General features: G+C 30.1%; 2 protein-coding genes across 2 annotated transcripts in view; one reads left to right on the forward strand and one right to left on the reverse strand.

Moving 5' to 3' along the window:
* The window catches only part of LOC111613058 (dual specificity protein phosphatase CDC14AB-like), a 54,549-nt gene extending 52,105 nt beyond the window's left edge, over window positions 1-2,444 (forward strand). The window contains exons 9-10 of the mRNA XM_023354353.1: window positions 1,996-2,131; window positions 2,210-2,444. Of these exons, the coding sequence (XP_023210121.1) occupies window positions 1,996-2,131; window positions 2,210-2,422 (349 nt within the window). The 3' untranslated portion in view covers window positions 2,423-2,444. The remainder of the gene's footprint in view (window positions 1-1,995; window positions 2,132-2,209) is intronic.
* Window positions 2,445-8,029: 5,585 nt separating this feature from the next.
* LOC111613055 overlaps window positions 8,030-16,070 on the reverse strand; it is a 10,713-nt gene continuing 2,672 nt past the window's right edge. The window contains exons 2-3 of the mRNA XM_023354352.1: window positions 15,334-15,405; window positions 8,030-8,135 (exon numbers count right to left, since the gene is read on the reverse strand). Of these exons, the coding sequence (XP_023210120.1) occupies window positions 8,115-8,135; window positions 15,334-15,405 (93 nt within the window). The 3' untranslated portion in view covers window positions 8,030-8,114. The remainder of the gene's footprint in view (window positions 8,136-15,333; window positions 15,406-16,070) is intronic.

Genomic DNA, 16,070 nt, shown 5'->3' on the forward strand with positions numbered 1-16,070 from the left:
AGGAGAAAACAGTTCCATCTGCTGGCAATGTCATGGCGTCAGTTTTTTTGGATGCGCCCAGGAAAAGCAATCAACGGCAAGTATTATGCGAACTTATTGCAGCGCTTGAGTGATGAAATCAAGAAAAACCGGCCACATTTGGCGAAAAAGAAAGTGTTGTTTCATCAAGACAACGCACCAGTTCACACATCCGTTATTGCGATGGCCAAAATCAATGAGTTAAGGTTCAAATTGCTTCCTCATGCACCCTATTCGCTTGATTTAGCCCCCTCGGATTATTTTCTCTTTTCAAACTTAAAAAAATAGCTTGGTGATAAAAGATTTGCCAACAATGAAGAGGTGGAGTCTGCGGTTGATGGCTATTTTGAGTAGCTCGACAGTTCTCACTATAAACAGGGGATCGAAGCTATTGTGCATTGCTGGAAAATGTGTATCGAGCTAAAAAAAGACTATGTCGAAAAATAAAGATATGTTTTACCAAATTTTTTGTGTCTTTTTTGTTAGGTCGGGTACTTCTGGGACTACCCTCGTAGAATATTACATTTTCCAACAGGTAAGCTAGACATCAGTGTCAGATGCTACTAATTTCTTGTAACTAATTTGAATAATTACATCATAGACATTTAAAGAATATATGCAACAAGTTTGCTGAAAATTTCTCTATTTGCAAAATTATTTTAAAAATACATAAATTAATGAGTTAATAAAGGGCATGCAATATATTACTATATTACAATTTATATATCGATATAATTGATTTCCTTTGAATTCCTGTGTATATTATTTTATGTGTTTAGAAACATTATTCTGAGAAAAGATCCAGAAGATAAACCCGTAACATAACAGATTATATTTTTCTCCTATCTGTCATCGTAATTCATTGTTTTCACCAATTAAATGACTTTCAAACGCTCACATTTACATACAAACTTCATTTATTATGAATACTTTTGATTGGAATCGTTTCTCTTTCCTCATTTACCCCAGTTTTTCCATTGAGGATGAATTTTAATTAAATTGAATTTAAAAATAAATGAAAAAATTCATTTTTCCAACTAAACTTGTTTGGCCATTCGCAATCTAATCTAATTACTAATTTATAATAAAATTAGATGAAAGTACATTCTAAACTCTAGAACTACATCATTACAAATGCATTCTATTGATAATCAACTAAACAGTTATTGTATTATATAATAGTCAAATTTAATTTATTCCATTATATATAATTATTATATAATAATTAATTATCTTTTATCTAAATCGTAGCATGAAAATTACACTTTATTTACCGTTAAGTATCATAAAAGAATTTTAGCAGAGATAATATAAAACAAACATAATATAATTAATAATAATTTAATTATTCAGGTGAGTTAATTATATAATATTCTCATTATTATGTTTAATGGAATATTTTGTAAATGAACTGTTTTCAGATACCCGAACAGTAAAGTTTATAATTCTTTGAATATATAATAGGCCTATATAAATAAATATTCTATTTTAAAAATTAATAAATATTTAAAATGGAAGAAAACATTTTAAAATACAATAAAATATTTATATAACATTAGTTAATTAGCATTTATAATTGCGAGCACACATACTCGTTTTGCATTAAAATGAATAAAAACAAATAAAAATTTATTAAATATATACTGAGATATTGATAAAGTACTGTATATTAATGCAAAAAATAAACAAACTATTTTATAATTTAGCTTTTATAATTGCTCATTTATACCGTTACAATTATTTTTAAATCCAAAGTTAAATAGGCAATTTGAATTTAAATGTTTTTTTTTATGAAGTAGGAATAGATTACTGGAATTATTATTTACGTCTACACTTGAGAGCTTTAACAGTAGCAAGAATTTAATAATTATATAATAATTTTTATCAATATATTGTAAGAAATGGAATATTTTCTTTTCCATTTAAAACAGTTGTTAAAGGTATAGCTTAAAATAGAAATTATTATTGTTTTTACAGTCATTCTGTCCCGATATCATGCAACGTGACAGTTATATCAACGGCTCTTCGACTCGTATCGAATAGTGATGACTTTTCTCAAAGAATTAAAGTTTTATTTCCTGAACAAACGACAGAAGCCGTTATTTACGTTATTGTAAGTATTTTTTTAAATGGAAATTTGATTTATTTCTCGTCTTATAAGTTTAAATACAATTTTTTTCCTCCCTCGTAGGTGGTGGTTTTGTTTTATACAGTGATCATATTAACTGTTATTGTAACAAATCTTCATCGATTTAGAGATCCACAAAACTCACAAAATGGAGAAGATGTCCATTTTCATCAAATGATATCTCAGATTGATGACAAATCAAAAATGTATAAAACTTCGTCAAAAATTGTTAAAAATTTTCATCATGGAGTCAATCGAAACGTTTCTCTTGTGTGACGGTAAAGACGAGCATTCAAATATCTGCAATAAAAATTTTTACATTAACTTTTAAATCTTTATCACATGTTTAAATTAACTAGATTAAAGTGTAATTATATTAGATACGAATGTATTGTTATGAAATATAAATAAATGTTCAATTCTTTCTCCTTTTAACCAAAATATACATTGGCATAAGCCCATTTTGCCCTTATTAGAATATTTTAGCCTTGATGTATAGAAGGCTATTTTATCATCGTTTATATATAACTGACTATTCTTTCAAAGTTACAATAATGCATATCTTCGTATAGTCCTATAGTTGATGGGACTAAAGACAGCTAGTAATTGTATTTTAATTTTTTAGAAGATTTTTGTAGTGAAAATAAAATAAATTTTGATAAAACTACAAATGACTAAAGAAAAATTTGGAATATTATTATAAAAAATGCGGCTCTATATCGCTTCTATAATTTACGATACTTTGCAAACTTGAACAGATATAATTCATTTAAATTCTATAAAATTATAGAATTTTTTCATTATTTCATGTTATCTATTAACTTATGTTAAATTAAAACGTTAACATTTTCAGATATTAGCAAGAATCTAATTAAATTTTTAATTTTGTATACATACAGAACGTCCACTTAAACACTATACAGGGGCAAAAGAGATTTTTCCGGCATCAGTTGGATTAGATTAGGTCAAGGGTCGGCAAACTTTTTAAGGAAAGAACCAGATCGTAAAAAAAATTAGGTTCGGCGAGTCAGGTTACAAACTCGAATAGGTATATTTTTTAATAGGTACTGTACTTCTACTCAAAGCAAATGCAATTTGATAACACTATAACCCTTAAGACAATGGTGCCATCTGAGATAAGACTGGCCGTGCCATCTCCATTTGATTTAGTTGCAATTTTTCCATATAAATATAATACAATATTAACCCGCGGGCCTGATTGAAAACAGGCGACGGGTCGTAGTTTGCCAACCCCTGGATTAGGTTATGGACTTTAGTAGACAAAATAGATCAGAAATTATGTTACGTCGCCTTGACAAGCACCCATGCCGCATAGCAATTTGAATGATGTAATATGACGTTAAAGTTATGAATGGCGAACCACAACTCTTTAAGGACATTTTATGGACTGAAAGAAATGGAATGGAATGTTTAACTGTCACGTTGTTACTACTGGGCAGAACATGCTCCTTGAGGTATGCGACACCAACAAGAGAGGATTTAGGGAGTGCGCAGGGCACAGCTGCACTCTTGTTCTGGAGTTTTTCCGATTAAAGCCGGGTACCTCAGATAATTAAACATTTGTAAGGCATATTGTTTCCATTCTGCGCCATCTCTAAAGACTTCTGAGTCGCTATTGGACACTAAGTGCGTTTTACCTTAAACTTCTGCGGCTGGATGGCAGAAAGGTTAAAGTGTCGGTCGAACGGTTAAGATGTCAGCGTACCGCTTTAGGGAACCCGGAAATGAATTTCGACAAGTTGAAAATTCCAGGAAATTTTTCGAGGTGATCCGTCCTGATATGTCGGCTCTTGTCACTCACCATCCACCTTCTATTTTGAACGTGCTGAACCCGTAATAAAACTTGCTGAACCCGAATTCTCTCAATAGAAAATACGTACTAGTAGACGAAAAAATTTATATTATTTCGTAAAAAGACTTTAAGTTGCCGAATCGGTAATTTTTAAATGTAAAAATAAAAATTTTTTAAAGTAAAACGCTGTGCAGGATCCTTATCAATACCGATTTCAATGGGACAGACATAACTCAGATGACATACAGATTTCTTTTATTGATTTATGTTACAATTATGCATTTCGAGCAAATAGACCTAGCTGGACCCTCTTCAGATCATTATACAGCATTGTTGTATTTCGACATTTTGATAACATTTAACTTTAACTTTAAACTTATTTTTAAACTAAATATTATTATAATTCTTTAAATTATTCCACGATACAATTATATTTCTTTACAAAAATTAACTCGAATCAATCGTGCAGTTCTGAAATCAAGAACAGCGTCTTTTCATTATCGCAAGCTCAATGGCTGGCTTTAACACGCTGTGGTGCTAGTTTTTGTATCAGTTCATTATTTGAAGAAAAAGAATGATTCCATCAAATAATAATAGTGTCCTAGTAAATCTTAAAGCATTTTTCTTCCTTTCTCAATGAAACCTTACTTTCTCAAATTCACAGATATCCAAATTCGCGCGTATACTGTTTGGCAGCAGCATAAAATTTCAAACGCTCATAACTTCCGATATGTGCATCTTTCGAAAAAATATTTTAGATAGAAGTTTGTATATTTTTGATGTAGATCAGAATATACAATAAAAGAGTTTCCATTTATGAAAATGAAGTTGATCTCATTTCTCCCCGATTGTAGTGTCATCTATAATGAAAACGATAGCCTCATCTTGTGCCCCCCCTTGTGGTCTAACATTTTCGGTTCAATGAGTATTTTTTTTTTTTTTTTGTAGGACGCGTATTTATAACAGTTCCATTTCCAGCAGCGGAACTTGATTTCCCACCTCTAGTGTGTGAGGGGCACAATGTTTTCATCCACTTTGAAGCTTAATAATTTCTGTGCTTTTTGTCGAAAATTTCTGAAATTTTGCAGGGAGGTTTGTTTATAAGGAGGATTGATGCTGTTAAGTTTTGGAAATTAAAGATCAAGGGAGTGGAGAGATAGAGGGGGTCGTGTGTCATATCTCGAGTATGGTCAAACGTAATGACCGTATTCGATTTTACCTGTTATTAGCATTTACAACTTTTTTATAAAACCGACCCCTACCTTTAAGCTTTATGCCATTTTATAATAGTTATATTTTTAAAAGTTTTTATATTTTTAAGAGATAACGCCACCAAATGTTGACTGAAAAGTTAAGCAACTCGTTGCTGGGATTTTTAATCTGTTCTTCAAGCCATAACTGAGATGTAAGTAAATCAAAAACAATTTATAATTGGCTACTTTAATATAGACTTGAAACATAATTCTACTAAGGCTCAGGAAATGATCCAGTTTTCAATTATTAATTAATAATTTCAAAATAGCAGATTTCGATTTCTAATCCACGATGGCCGGAACCTCCGTCTTTGTTAGATTATGCACTAACAAATCTGGAGACAGTTGTCGATGAACTAATAGCTGACTATTTACCTCTATTGGTTTTTTTCTCAGAAGAACCACATGGGGAAAAATAATTCGATACTTATCGGAATTTAAATACAGTAATTTACCATATGTAGTAAATTCCGCGCAAGTTTAGTTTTTGTCTGAACGATTCAATTAAACAGATCATAGTATTATGTAATGAATGACCACGTTTTACTTTTTTTTTACTAATTTTTACATAGCTTCTCGTCCGAAAATTTTGTCGATATCGTTGATTTTGTACTTATTTTAGAGTTAATGTACTGATTTAAATCAAATCTGCAATATTGTTAACGGAAAAGTAATTGACACAGGTAGTTTGTGATTTTCCGTTAGATTACTTAGCCAATAATTCACTAATCGTAAATTGTATTTCAATCAATGGTGTAAAGTTCGCAAATTAAACGTCGTGTCAACACCGCCACTCAATATTTTAGCATTCATTAAGATTTTCAAATGATAGGATGACCGTAATTTCTTGATGTCAAAACGGGACAATGAAGCCACAGCTAATAAATAGAGATCCTCTCTTGTTAAAATTCCTCCAAGAAATGTAGATAAGCGTTATTAATTATTTGTTACTATATTATTGGTAACAGTCATTTAGTAACGTAAAAAAATGTACAAATTTCAAATAAGCATTTTTTAAACAAATTATGAGTTTGAATTGCAATACACAAATGTGTTTAATATACAAACTGGATGAAAAAACGGAAAAATGAAATTTTACTAAAACGGCACGTACAGTATAAAAGACTGTACACATAGGAAGTCTATCACTAAACGGTATAAGCTCCATACTCGCGGTTTGGTACAGGAAATTCTCTTTAATTCGAATTCGGACAGTTCGAAATCACGTTAGCTCGTAACTGCTATTTGTCCTGGTCGGGGATATAGAGATTTACGTTAAGAAATTCGGTTAGTTCGAAATTCGAAGTAAAAGCAGTCCTATTGACCAGATTATAGTTATTTTTGGTCTATTGTTTTCTTATAGTATGGAGGCACTTGATCTAAAACGAGTTAATCTACGTTAACCTATCATCGAAATGTGACTTTTCTTTTATAGTAACGCATTTTCGGGTGTCACCTTATCCATAGAATATCCTTTTTCTTTCGTCTCATAAAATACAGCTGGGCATGATTGGGCTGTAAGTGGCATATTTAGATATTTGTAGTAGGGTTTGGACGACTTTAAAAATAATTTAGGCTTTACTCGTTATAAAACGAGTAAACGAGTCTAGCAACCTGTGGTTNAAATAATTAGATATTTTTAACATACAAAATTCTAATTAATACTGTATATACTGTATATATATGTTGATAGTATTAATATATTACACATTATTGCACAATTGTTACAGAAAAAGAAGCAAATAAGAAATTTTTATACTTAGTTTTGTCCTGTGGACACTAAGAGAGGCCACTCAGCCACCTCATTGTATTCAAAATTAATTGCTTAAAAAATTTCTGGTGTTCTTTGCTTGCCTGGTTTCCATCCTGTCCCCCAGAATGGCATCTTTACCATCTTAGATATCTAGTCATCTTTTATACTTGCTTATGCAATACAAATTCCAATTTGTACTGTATTTACTCACATTAACAGCTCTCTATAAATTTGATAAGTTACAATTCATAACAGATGACAAACATCTGATGATGAGGTGTCCCTTATCATCAGATGCACAGATATGAGTAGATATGCGCGGATCATTACATCTTTAATAGATAAATAAATCTTTGTGTGTGAAACTTCTTGTTTTGAAAAAGTTTAATAAAAATAGATTTAAATAACAGGCTTGTTAACATGAAATCACAGAATAACTATTAAATTAAGTCAATATTTCAATCAAATTAATTATTATGTAGAGTAGAAATTTTAATATTATTTCCCATTATTGCATTTAAAATGTAAATTGAAATGTTAACTATAACACTAACATTTCATTCCAATTTTAACATTGACAGCATTTTAATGTTTATAGTTTGATAAATTTTTGTATCACATCTCAGGCTTCATTTCTTATAAAATCATATAATTTGCTTTTATTTTGTGTTTTTCTCATCTTAAATTAGCTTTTCTCTTTTGTGAAAAAAGAAACATTAAAAAAAATTAGCTCAAAAGTATGATAAAAGTTTGATCATCAGATAATATTATGTCTTATTAAATATTTTCATGAACAAAATGAAATTAATTTTTTGTGCATGTTTCTTTTGTGTGATTTTACCTTTTGATAATTTCTGTTGATATTAATCAATGTTTTTAAAATACATTTCTGAATTCCCCAACAATCAATTAAATTTAATAATCATTGCCTTATGTAATAATTCACGATGCAATTTATATTTTAATAAAAAGTAATCAAATGATTTTTGTGATTTTATTTACCGTTACAAAAATTATATAAATTAAGAATTATATAAGAAATGATAAATTTCATAATTTCTTACTTTGTTTTAATGTCTAGAACTAAAATTACTCCTTCATTACTTTGATCTATCATGGAATCAAATTTATGGGCAATAAATAATGTGTCTATGTCACAGTAGTTGTTCTCTGAAATGAGAATATTCATAAATTAGAATTCTTAAAGAATATAATTCTTTTATAGTAACGCATTTTCGGGTGTCACCTTATCCATAGAATATCCTTTTTCTTTCGTCTCATAAAATACAGCTGGGCATGATTGGGCTGTAAGTGGCATATTTAGATATTTGTAGTAGGGTTTGGACGACTTTAAAAATAATTTAGGCTTTACTCGTTATAAAACGAGTAAACGAGTCTAGCAACCTGTGGTTATTATCGCTGACCAGAGAAATTTTTCGAATTGGAGTGAATGTCTTTAGTGGATTATACTTTCATCCCCAAGAATGACGATAATGTTGACGTCATAAGCGTTATGGCTAACGTTAATGTCAAAAAACGTGCCTCTTATCACGCAGAGCTATGTTGACACTTTAGCTCATATGACTTCGGGGATGTTGGAAGTCTGTGCTTTATATAAAACGACGTAATATAAGAATTTTTATTGAATTCAGAGGACCACGACATGCTTCGTATTGCATATTAACCGAACTTGTTAACATTGAAATGTCTATCTACTTCCCTGTAACCGCAAATCCGCATAAACCGATGCTGTCTATCAATTTCGGTACAATATGGAATTGTACCTTAAATCTCCCTTATTTTGAGTATTCTTTCTATATATTCGAGTTATTATTATTATATTCGAAACAATTATGACGACAGTGATTATATTTAATTAACTTTTAGGTCTTCCACAGTACGTCACAAATTTCTATTCGAAAAGTTCGGAGGTAATTTAGAAGCCTTTTCCTCTAAATTCGTAAAAGCAGAGCCGTCTAACGCAAACACATTTTGCATATTTAAACATTGTAATTTTGATTTTCACGAAGGAAAAAAATGTTCGAAGATAATCTCAAAATGGTGAGGCAATGGAAGACAGTCAATTTTCTCATTAACGGCTAAATGATTATTTAATTTCGTTGTATGGAATTCTTACAATTTGTTGTTAATTATTGTAACATGTATATATATTTAATATTAAATGTAAATATATTAATTTATTTAATAAATTCAATTTGAATAATTTTAATAAAATTACAAATACATATTATTTACAACAATGTTGATCAAGAAGGAAACAGATTTAATTTGTTTATATTTAATTTCAAATTTGCAATAATCCAACTTGGAAAAGCCCCTTTACTATAATCTCTACAAAACCTGAAAAAAGATATCTTAATTTTATTATGGAATAAACATTTCTAAAAATAATTAGATATTTTTAACATACAAAATTCTAATTAATACTGTATATACTGTATATATATGTTGATAGTATTAATATATTACACATTATTGCACAATTGNTGTGACCTTTGGCTATTTCTCAAGCTGAAAATGCCGCTAAAAGGAACCCAAATTTAGTCGAGAGAAGACATCATGCGAAATGCGACGGACCGGCTGATAACCATTTCAAAAGATGCGTTCCAGCAGTGTTTCCAGCAATGGCAGGAACGCTGGGAGAAGTGTATACACTACCAAGGAGACTACTTTGAAGGGGATTACGGTTTTGTACCTCAAAATCAATAAATGTATTTTTGCCGACCAAAGGTCCGATACTTTTTGAACAGACCTCGTAACATTGTTCTTTCTGAATGTAGAGTATAATCTCCATAAATATCTTAATTCTTTTGCCTAAATTTTATTTAGATAAAAATAAATAAAAACAATTAAAGATTGGATATAGTGTCCACTCATTATTTTTCAGTAAGAAATAACAAAAGATTTGGTTAAATTTAACGAGACATTAAACAAGTAATTTTTTAAAATACAATATAACCTCGGTTAACGAACTTAGTCCATTTTGTGACTTCGTCAACCAAAGTAATTTTTCCCATAGAAATTAATGCAAATACAATTTATCCATTCCAGCAGCAGGTATTTACGTAATTTTATTTGTAAAATGGGTTTTCTTTGATGAAAATATAGGAAAACATGCTCATAAACAGTCAATCTAAGTTAAATTTTTGGAAAAGGGGAAAGATAAGAACATCGCATATGATCGTTAAAGTTCCAAAATGACCATCACATACACTGAACCAATTTATGGTGTGGTACGATTGATTAACAAGTACAAAAACAAACGTTTTCAAATCCCTTCTGGTCTCTTCATCAGGTTCCTACAGTTTTAGCTCATAAAATTCAATTATCGAATGCTTTTCAAATAACTTCGTTCTTGAGTTCGAACGGTTCTTTTAAATTTATATGTCGCGCATGTGTGACAAGTCTGCCTGCTCAGATATAATGAGCGGCTAAAGCATGCTGTGTATCAACTCTTGCCAGGCCATCAACAAAATCATCTCCTCTTTAAAATTTATGCACGTAGTTTCAATAGAGGATTTAAAGATGTGCATCGCCTCTAACCACTTGAGATGTTCATTGGGAGGCACCCCATTTTTTTCCAAAATGACAGATAGCAGAAACAACGGGCTAAATTATGAGCACAAGGCTTATAGGTTTATCAACAATCTCTGATCGGACTCAGCGAACAGGTGTCAAATAGATGGCAGCGAGGAATGGGATGCAGGACCAATCAAAAGGTGAGATTCAAGGAAAAAATATCAATACTATAAAAACCCCAAATCTCAAGGTCAAAACGCAGTTCTCTTAAAAATTCTACAGAAATTTATCTGTATTGTCTTCATCTGGATTAAGCCTGAAGTTGTGCCCACTAAAATTTGTGTTGTGTCTTGCAGACCGCTTCAGTCACCGTAGCTCCATCACCTACCATCGCTTCTGTGACCAAGTGAACCCATCTCATTTGCTCCAGGGCTACGACTGATCAGCTTGCACTATCGTAGGACCAGCAATACACTCACTGGTCCTCAGTGCCAGGAAAAAATACTGTAGATAAACCATTTCCAACTATCTCAAATATGTAAGCATCTTCGCGTTCTAATAAATGATTTTCACTGTAAAATACTTGTCATCTTTGTTTCCTCTGCCACCACCAACATATGAATGGATCCTAGACCATCTCTGGCATGCGATTAACTGATTCTTCCTAAAAGTCAGCAAGCTTACAAATTTGACACAAAAAACTGTTAAATTCATTATCCGAGACAAAATTTTTGCAAAATAGAAGTTCATTAATCAATTTGGTCATTTACCAGGGCATTCATTAACCAGGGTTCCACTCTATGTTTAACATTAATTGAATATATTTTCATTCTAAAGTAATGGTAAATTACAATTGGTTGAATTTTATAATTAAGAATTTTGTTCAAATAATTAACATACAGTAGAAACTCAATTATCTGAATTTGAAGGGACCAGAGGTCTTTTTGATAATCCAGAAACTCATTTGTTTTAGTGTTTTGGGTACATCAAGCACTCTGCATTTAATATTAAATTAACTTGCTCAAAATATCTAATGTTACATGTATATGACTTACTTTTGCAGTGCTACAAGCAACAGATGAGATAGTAATTTCCACTTATATGGAGAGTTTGTCTCTGTGTATTATACTATATGGTTTTTACAACATTACACATTCTAGGTCTTTTTTATTTTTTTGGAAATCATTTTGGATAATCAAAAAAACAAAAATTTCAGAAAAATTGTTTTCATTGTTATAATACTATTTCATGATTATTATCTCTTGCACAGAACAATATAGAGGTCATTCCCTTCGATAACAATGTTAACTCTTGTAAGCTGTAATTGTTTGAAAGCTTACAAATTCATAAGTTATCTATTGGAATTATCTCTGTATATTAGATAGAGTTGCTAATATATATTATAATATGTTTAACCAATAATTATTCCAATAATTATTGGTTAAACATATTATAATATATATTATATGACATATTCTAATGCAATTTTGTATCAGTACTCACAGTGTACCAAGAGAACTGATAGGAAATCAATAACTGAAGTCTTGAATACTACTATATCTTTCAAATAATACTTTTATGATTAGATTTCCCATAATCAGTCATTTTATTGATTTCTTATTTGGAAATTTTTTGATAATACTTTACATTTTATTTTATTTTGGTGCAAGAAATTTGATAAAACAGATTTCCGAAGTAAATTTTCTTGTTATTATATAAATGATATTTAATTCCTTCATGCTCTGTTATGTCAAGAATATTTCTTAACATAACCAAAATAATTTAAGCAACTTTTGATGATATAGAAAAATTGTTGCAAATTATCCACAGCAATCTACACCATCAGCAGAATTAGAAAGTTTCTTAATACACAATCCACAGATTATAGGCAGGACATTATGGTATTATGAAATTTAAACAATTCTCTTTATCCCTTTCAAAAGATTTTAAACATCTCTAAAAATTTATATGTACAGTGTAATTTTAAAGTTTTAATAAATGTATGATTTACCTCCAATACTAGAAAGTTTAACTTCATATGGAATTGCTACTTGAATATCTTCAGGATTTAATATCAACTTCTCAACAGATTTTTCTTTCATTTGATTAATTATATCATCTGTAACTTTATGAAAAGACTAAAAAAATTTTAAATTAAATTTATTTTAAAATTCATTCAAGTAATACATTTATTAACAAAATATTTAATCACAGTTTCCTCTGCAAACGAGATTAAAACTAATTAAAATACTACTATTTATTTAAGATATGTCAATGAAAATATGAAAGAAATGCACATGCAGTAAATCCATGCTAACTTGGATGCTGCCAACTCAGTTTTTGCATAAATCAGACTTATTTTTTGAAAAACTGCACAGTAATTTAAAATTTCTTGACAACAGAAAAATTACTTGTTTTCAATCATTATAATTAGTTTTAATTTATGAGTAATTAAAATAAATTTATAATTAATGAGTATTTTTGATATCCAGAAGTCTTTGAGATACTGTTTGTTATATTACTATAGTCAGTGAGTAACTAAAGTTTTCATTGCTGTCTACCTATACCGTCATAAAATTTTTCGAGCTCATTTCCTGAAATAATAAATTTAGCAGTATAAACTACTAAAGCTCAGTAAACTTTTGTATAGAGCTGATCATGCTCTTTACAAAAGTTTACAGACTTTCATAAACATGGACAATCTTCACCACCAATTAATCCCAGCTATTGTGGGTTTACTATATAAATACTTCAAAAACAAGTCTAGAAGCTTTTTGGTTTTAGTATAAATGAAATGTTTTGATGAATATAAAACATACTTATAATCAGTAGAAAGTTAATTCCAATTCTAACTTTTTAATCCTAAAAACATTTAACTAATTATCATTCTTTTTCAGTAAGAAATACAGTTATTGTTCCAAAAGATAAGAATTTTATAATCATGGATCAAAATTGTATATACATTGTTATCTTTATACCAGATATTCAGTAAAATATGTACCATAGGATTGCCTGACGAAACAACAATAACCTGAATTGTGCCATCCACCATAGCAAAAAACAGGATTTTCTGTCATTTTTTTCAATATTATGAAAAGTATTGACTGTTGAGCATTAATGCCTTAAAGATCTTTTTTTCTATTAGGAATTGTTTCTCACCAGTAATATGGCAGATGTTGTGTATGCTGCTGTATATTACATTAGCTAGATGGAAAAAACAGAGGCTAGATGGAGTGTTTTAAGTTAGATTGATTGAAGAGGCTAGATTGATTGGAGTGTTTTAAGTTGGATGCCACATTTTCAGCCATTTTAGGGAAGGACTATCACACTTCAACAAAGTAGTTTTGGTCAAATAAAACATTTTCTTTGAGCAACACTTTCCAGATTATTTTAATCACTAACTTTTTGGTAAATTGGTTGCTTTTCCAACATTTTACATCAATTTTTCCTTCATCTCAACAAAGCAGCACGAAATAAAATGTAATTATTTAAAGTTTTTTGTAATGCTCTGTTTTTTCCACAGTTTGCATAACATACTTCAGATACATCTGCCATATTGTCAACAAGAGAAACAATTGTTAATAGAAAAAAAAATCTGCAACACATTAATGTACAACAGTCAAACGTTTCTACATAATATGGAAAAAATGATAGAAAACCTTTATTTTGTGCTATAGTGTGCATAATTCTTACTTCATAAGGTACTCCCATGGTGCATTTTTTACCAAATACCTGGTATATATAAATTAATATTTGTATATTATAAAGATAAAGTGAAAGTAAACAAACAATCCAAGTTGAATTATTTTCAGTATTATAAATATTACATCAATCTAGTATTAATAATAAAATATATATCATCAGAATAATTTTGACAATTAGCATTAGACTATTGACTTATAAATTTTGAAATCAGAAGCTTATCTAGAATCAACATACAGCATAGAAATCTGTTTGCTGAATTCAATTTTTAAATAACATTTTTTACTTAGTTTCATTATCCAGAAAATATTAAGTAAAAATTATCACTGAATATCTATGTATTAATTGAAACAGGGTTTAAGTTTGTCTGACTTAGTTTGAGTAAATAGCTGAGGCTAAAATAAAGTTCAGGTATCAGATTAAAGCTTTTGTCCCTGCTGAAGAGAGATTTAGTAAAAACACAATTATTCAGGACTAGAGATGTGGCAAAGGTATAATGTTAAGTCTAAGGGACAAAACAAGTCAGACACTCACTTACCCATATAGTGATTTAACTTTTTAAAACTATTCCTTGATTTTTGCCTTATTTTTTAACAATAGTAAATTTAAATAAAACTAGCTGCATGTGCCCAGCATTGCATTCCCCAAAAACTTGGGAGGGTGGAAGATTGGTGAGGTTGAGTTGAGAGAGAATGATAACAATTCACACTAAATTTGGCGTGAACATTCTTCAAAACCTTAGAAAAAATACTGTGGGAGTTCCATTCCCCCAAATACTGATAAAAACCACGATGTTAACTTTAGCTTGAGCAATTTTTTGTGTTTTGCAGTTTAATTATTGTAAATACTCAAGTCAATAAATGTACATTTTACTTACTAAGACCATTGTTTTTATCATCTCCCAACTCAACCTCACCAATCCTCCACCTTCTCAAATCCTGAGCAATGCCAGGCACATGCAGCTAGTTTTATATAAATATCAAATAGTAAAAAGAGGACTTTCATTTAATTGCAGAATTCATTTACTAAAACATTCATGTGCATGTTTTCTTTAAAAAAAACTATAGATTTGAATAAAGTAATTAAATTGAATAAAATAATGAAATATGGCATATAAAAAACTTACTGACTGTTCAATAAGACCTTTCAAATCATCAAAATTTTTCTGAGATGTTAAATTTATCACTGTGCAAGCTGCCTGAAACAAAAAAAATACTTAATTAATTTTATAGTTTGAGAATATTTATTTAAAATAATTCAACGTTACACTATCTGGAATCTGTGACCGGTGCTTCACACCGTATACTATGCCAGACCAGAGTCAAGGCATAGCAACCAAAATAAAACTAAAATTAAATAAATGTGTCAGTGTCTGTATTCAGGAATTTCCTAACAATATGGCATGTATTCAATATAGTGGCCTTCTGTAGTGTTATGTATGTATTTCTGTTCAATTGTAATGTTCCCAGGCTTTTGTGTAGTGTGTGGGGTATCACACCTGTACAGGAGAGATACCCCACACAGGTACAATAAGCACCCTATCCATCCTCTACAGATGCCTTAGTTCCTGGGCGAGTTCTGTGTACTTGCTAATTTTTTCAGTGCATGTGTTTTGTACATTATGAGTGTCTATAATGGCTATGTCTATAATGTATGTGATTTTATTGTGTTTGTCAATGAGTGTGATGTCTGGTCTGTTGTGGTAAATTGTTTTATCTGTGATTATGGCTCTGTCGTNTGTTTGGAATGGCTATGTCTATAATGTATGTGATTTTATTGTGTTTGTCAATGAGTGTGATGTCTGGTCTGTTGTGGTAAATTGTTTTATCTGTGATTATGGCTCTGTCGTAATACATTTTGTGC

Source organism: Centruroides sculpturatus, unplaced genomic scaffold, assembly GCF_000671375.1.
Source record: "Centruroides sculpturatus isolate CEXI.00-Female unplaced genomic scaffold, Cexi_2.0 scaffold1629, whole genome shotgun sequence".
NCBI lineage: Eukaryota > Metazoa > Arthropoda > Arachnida > Scorpiones > Buthidae > Centruroides > Centruroides sculpturatus.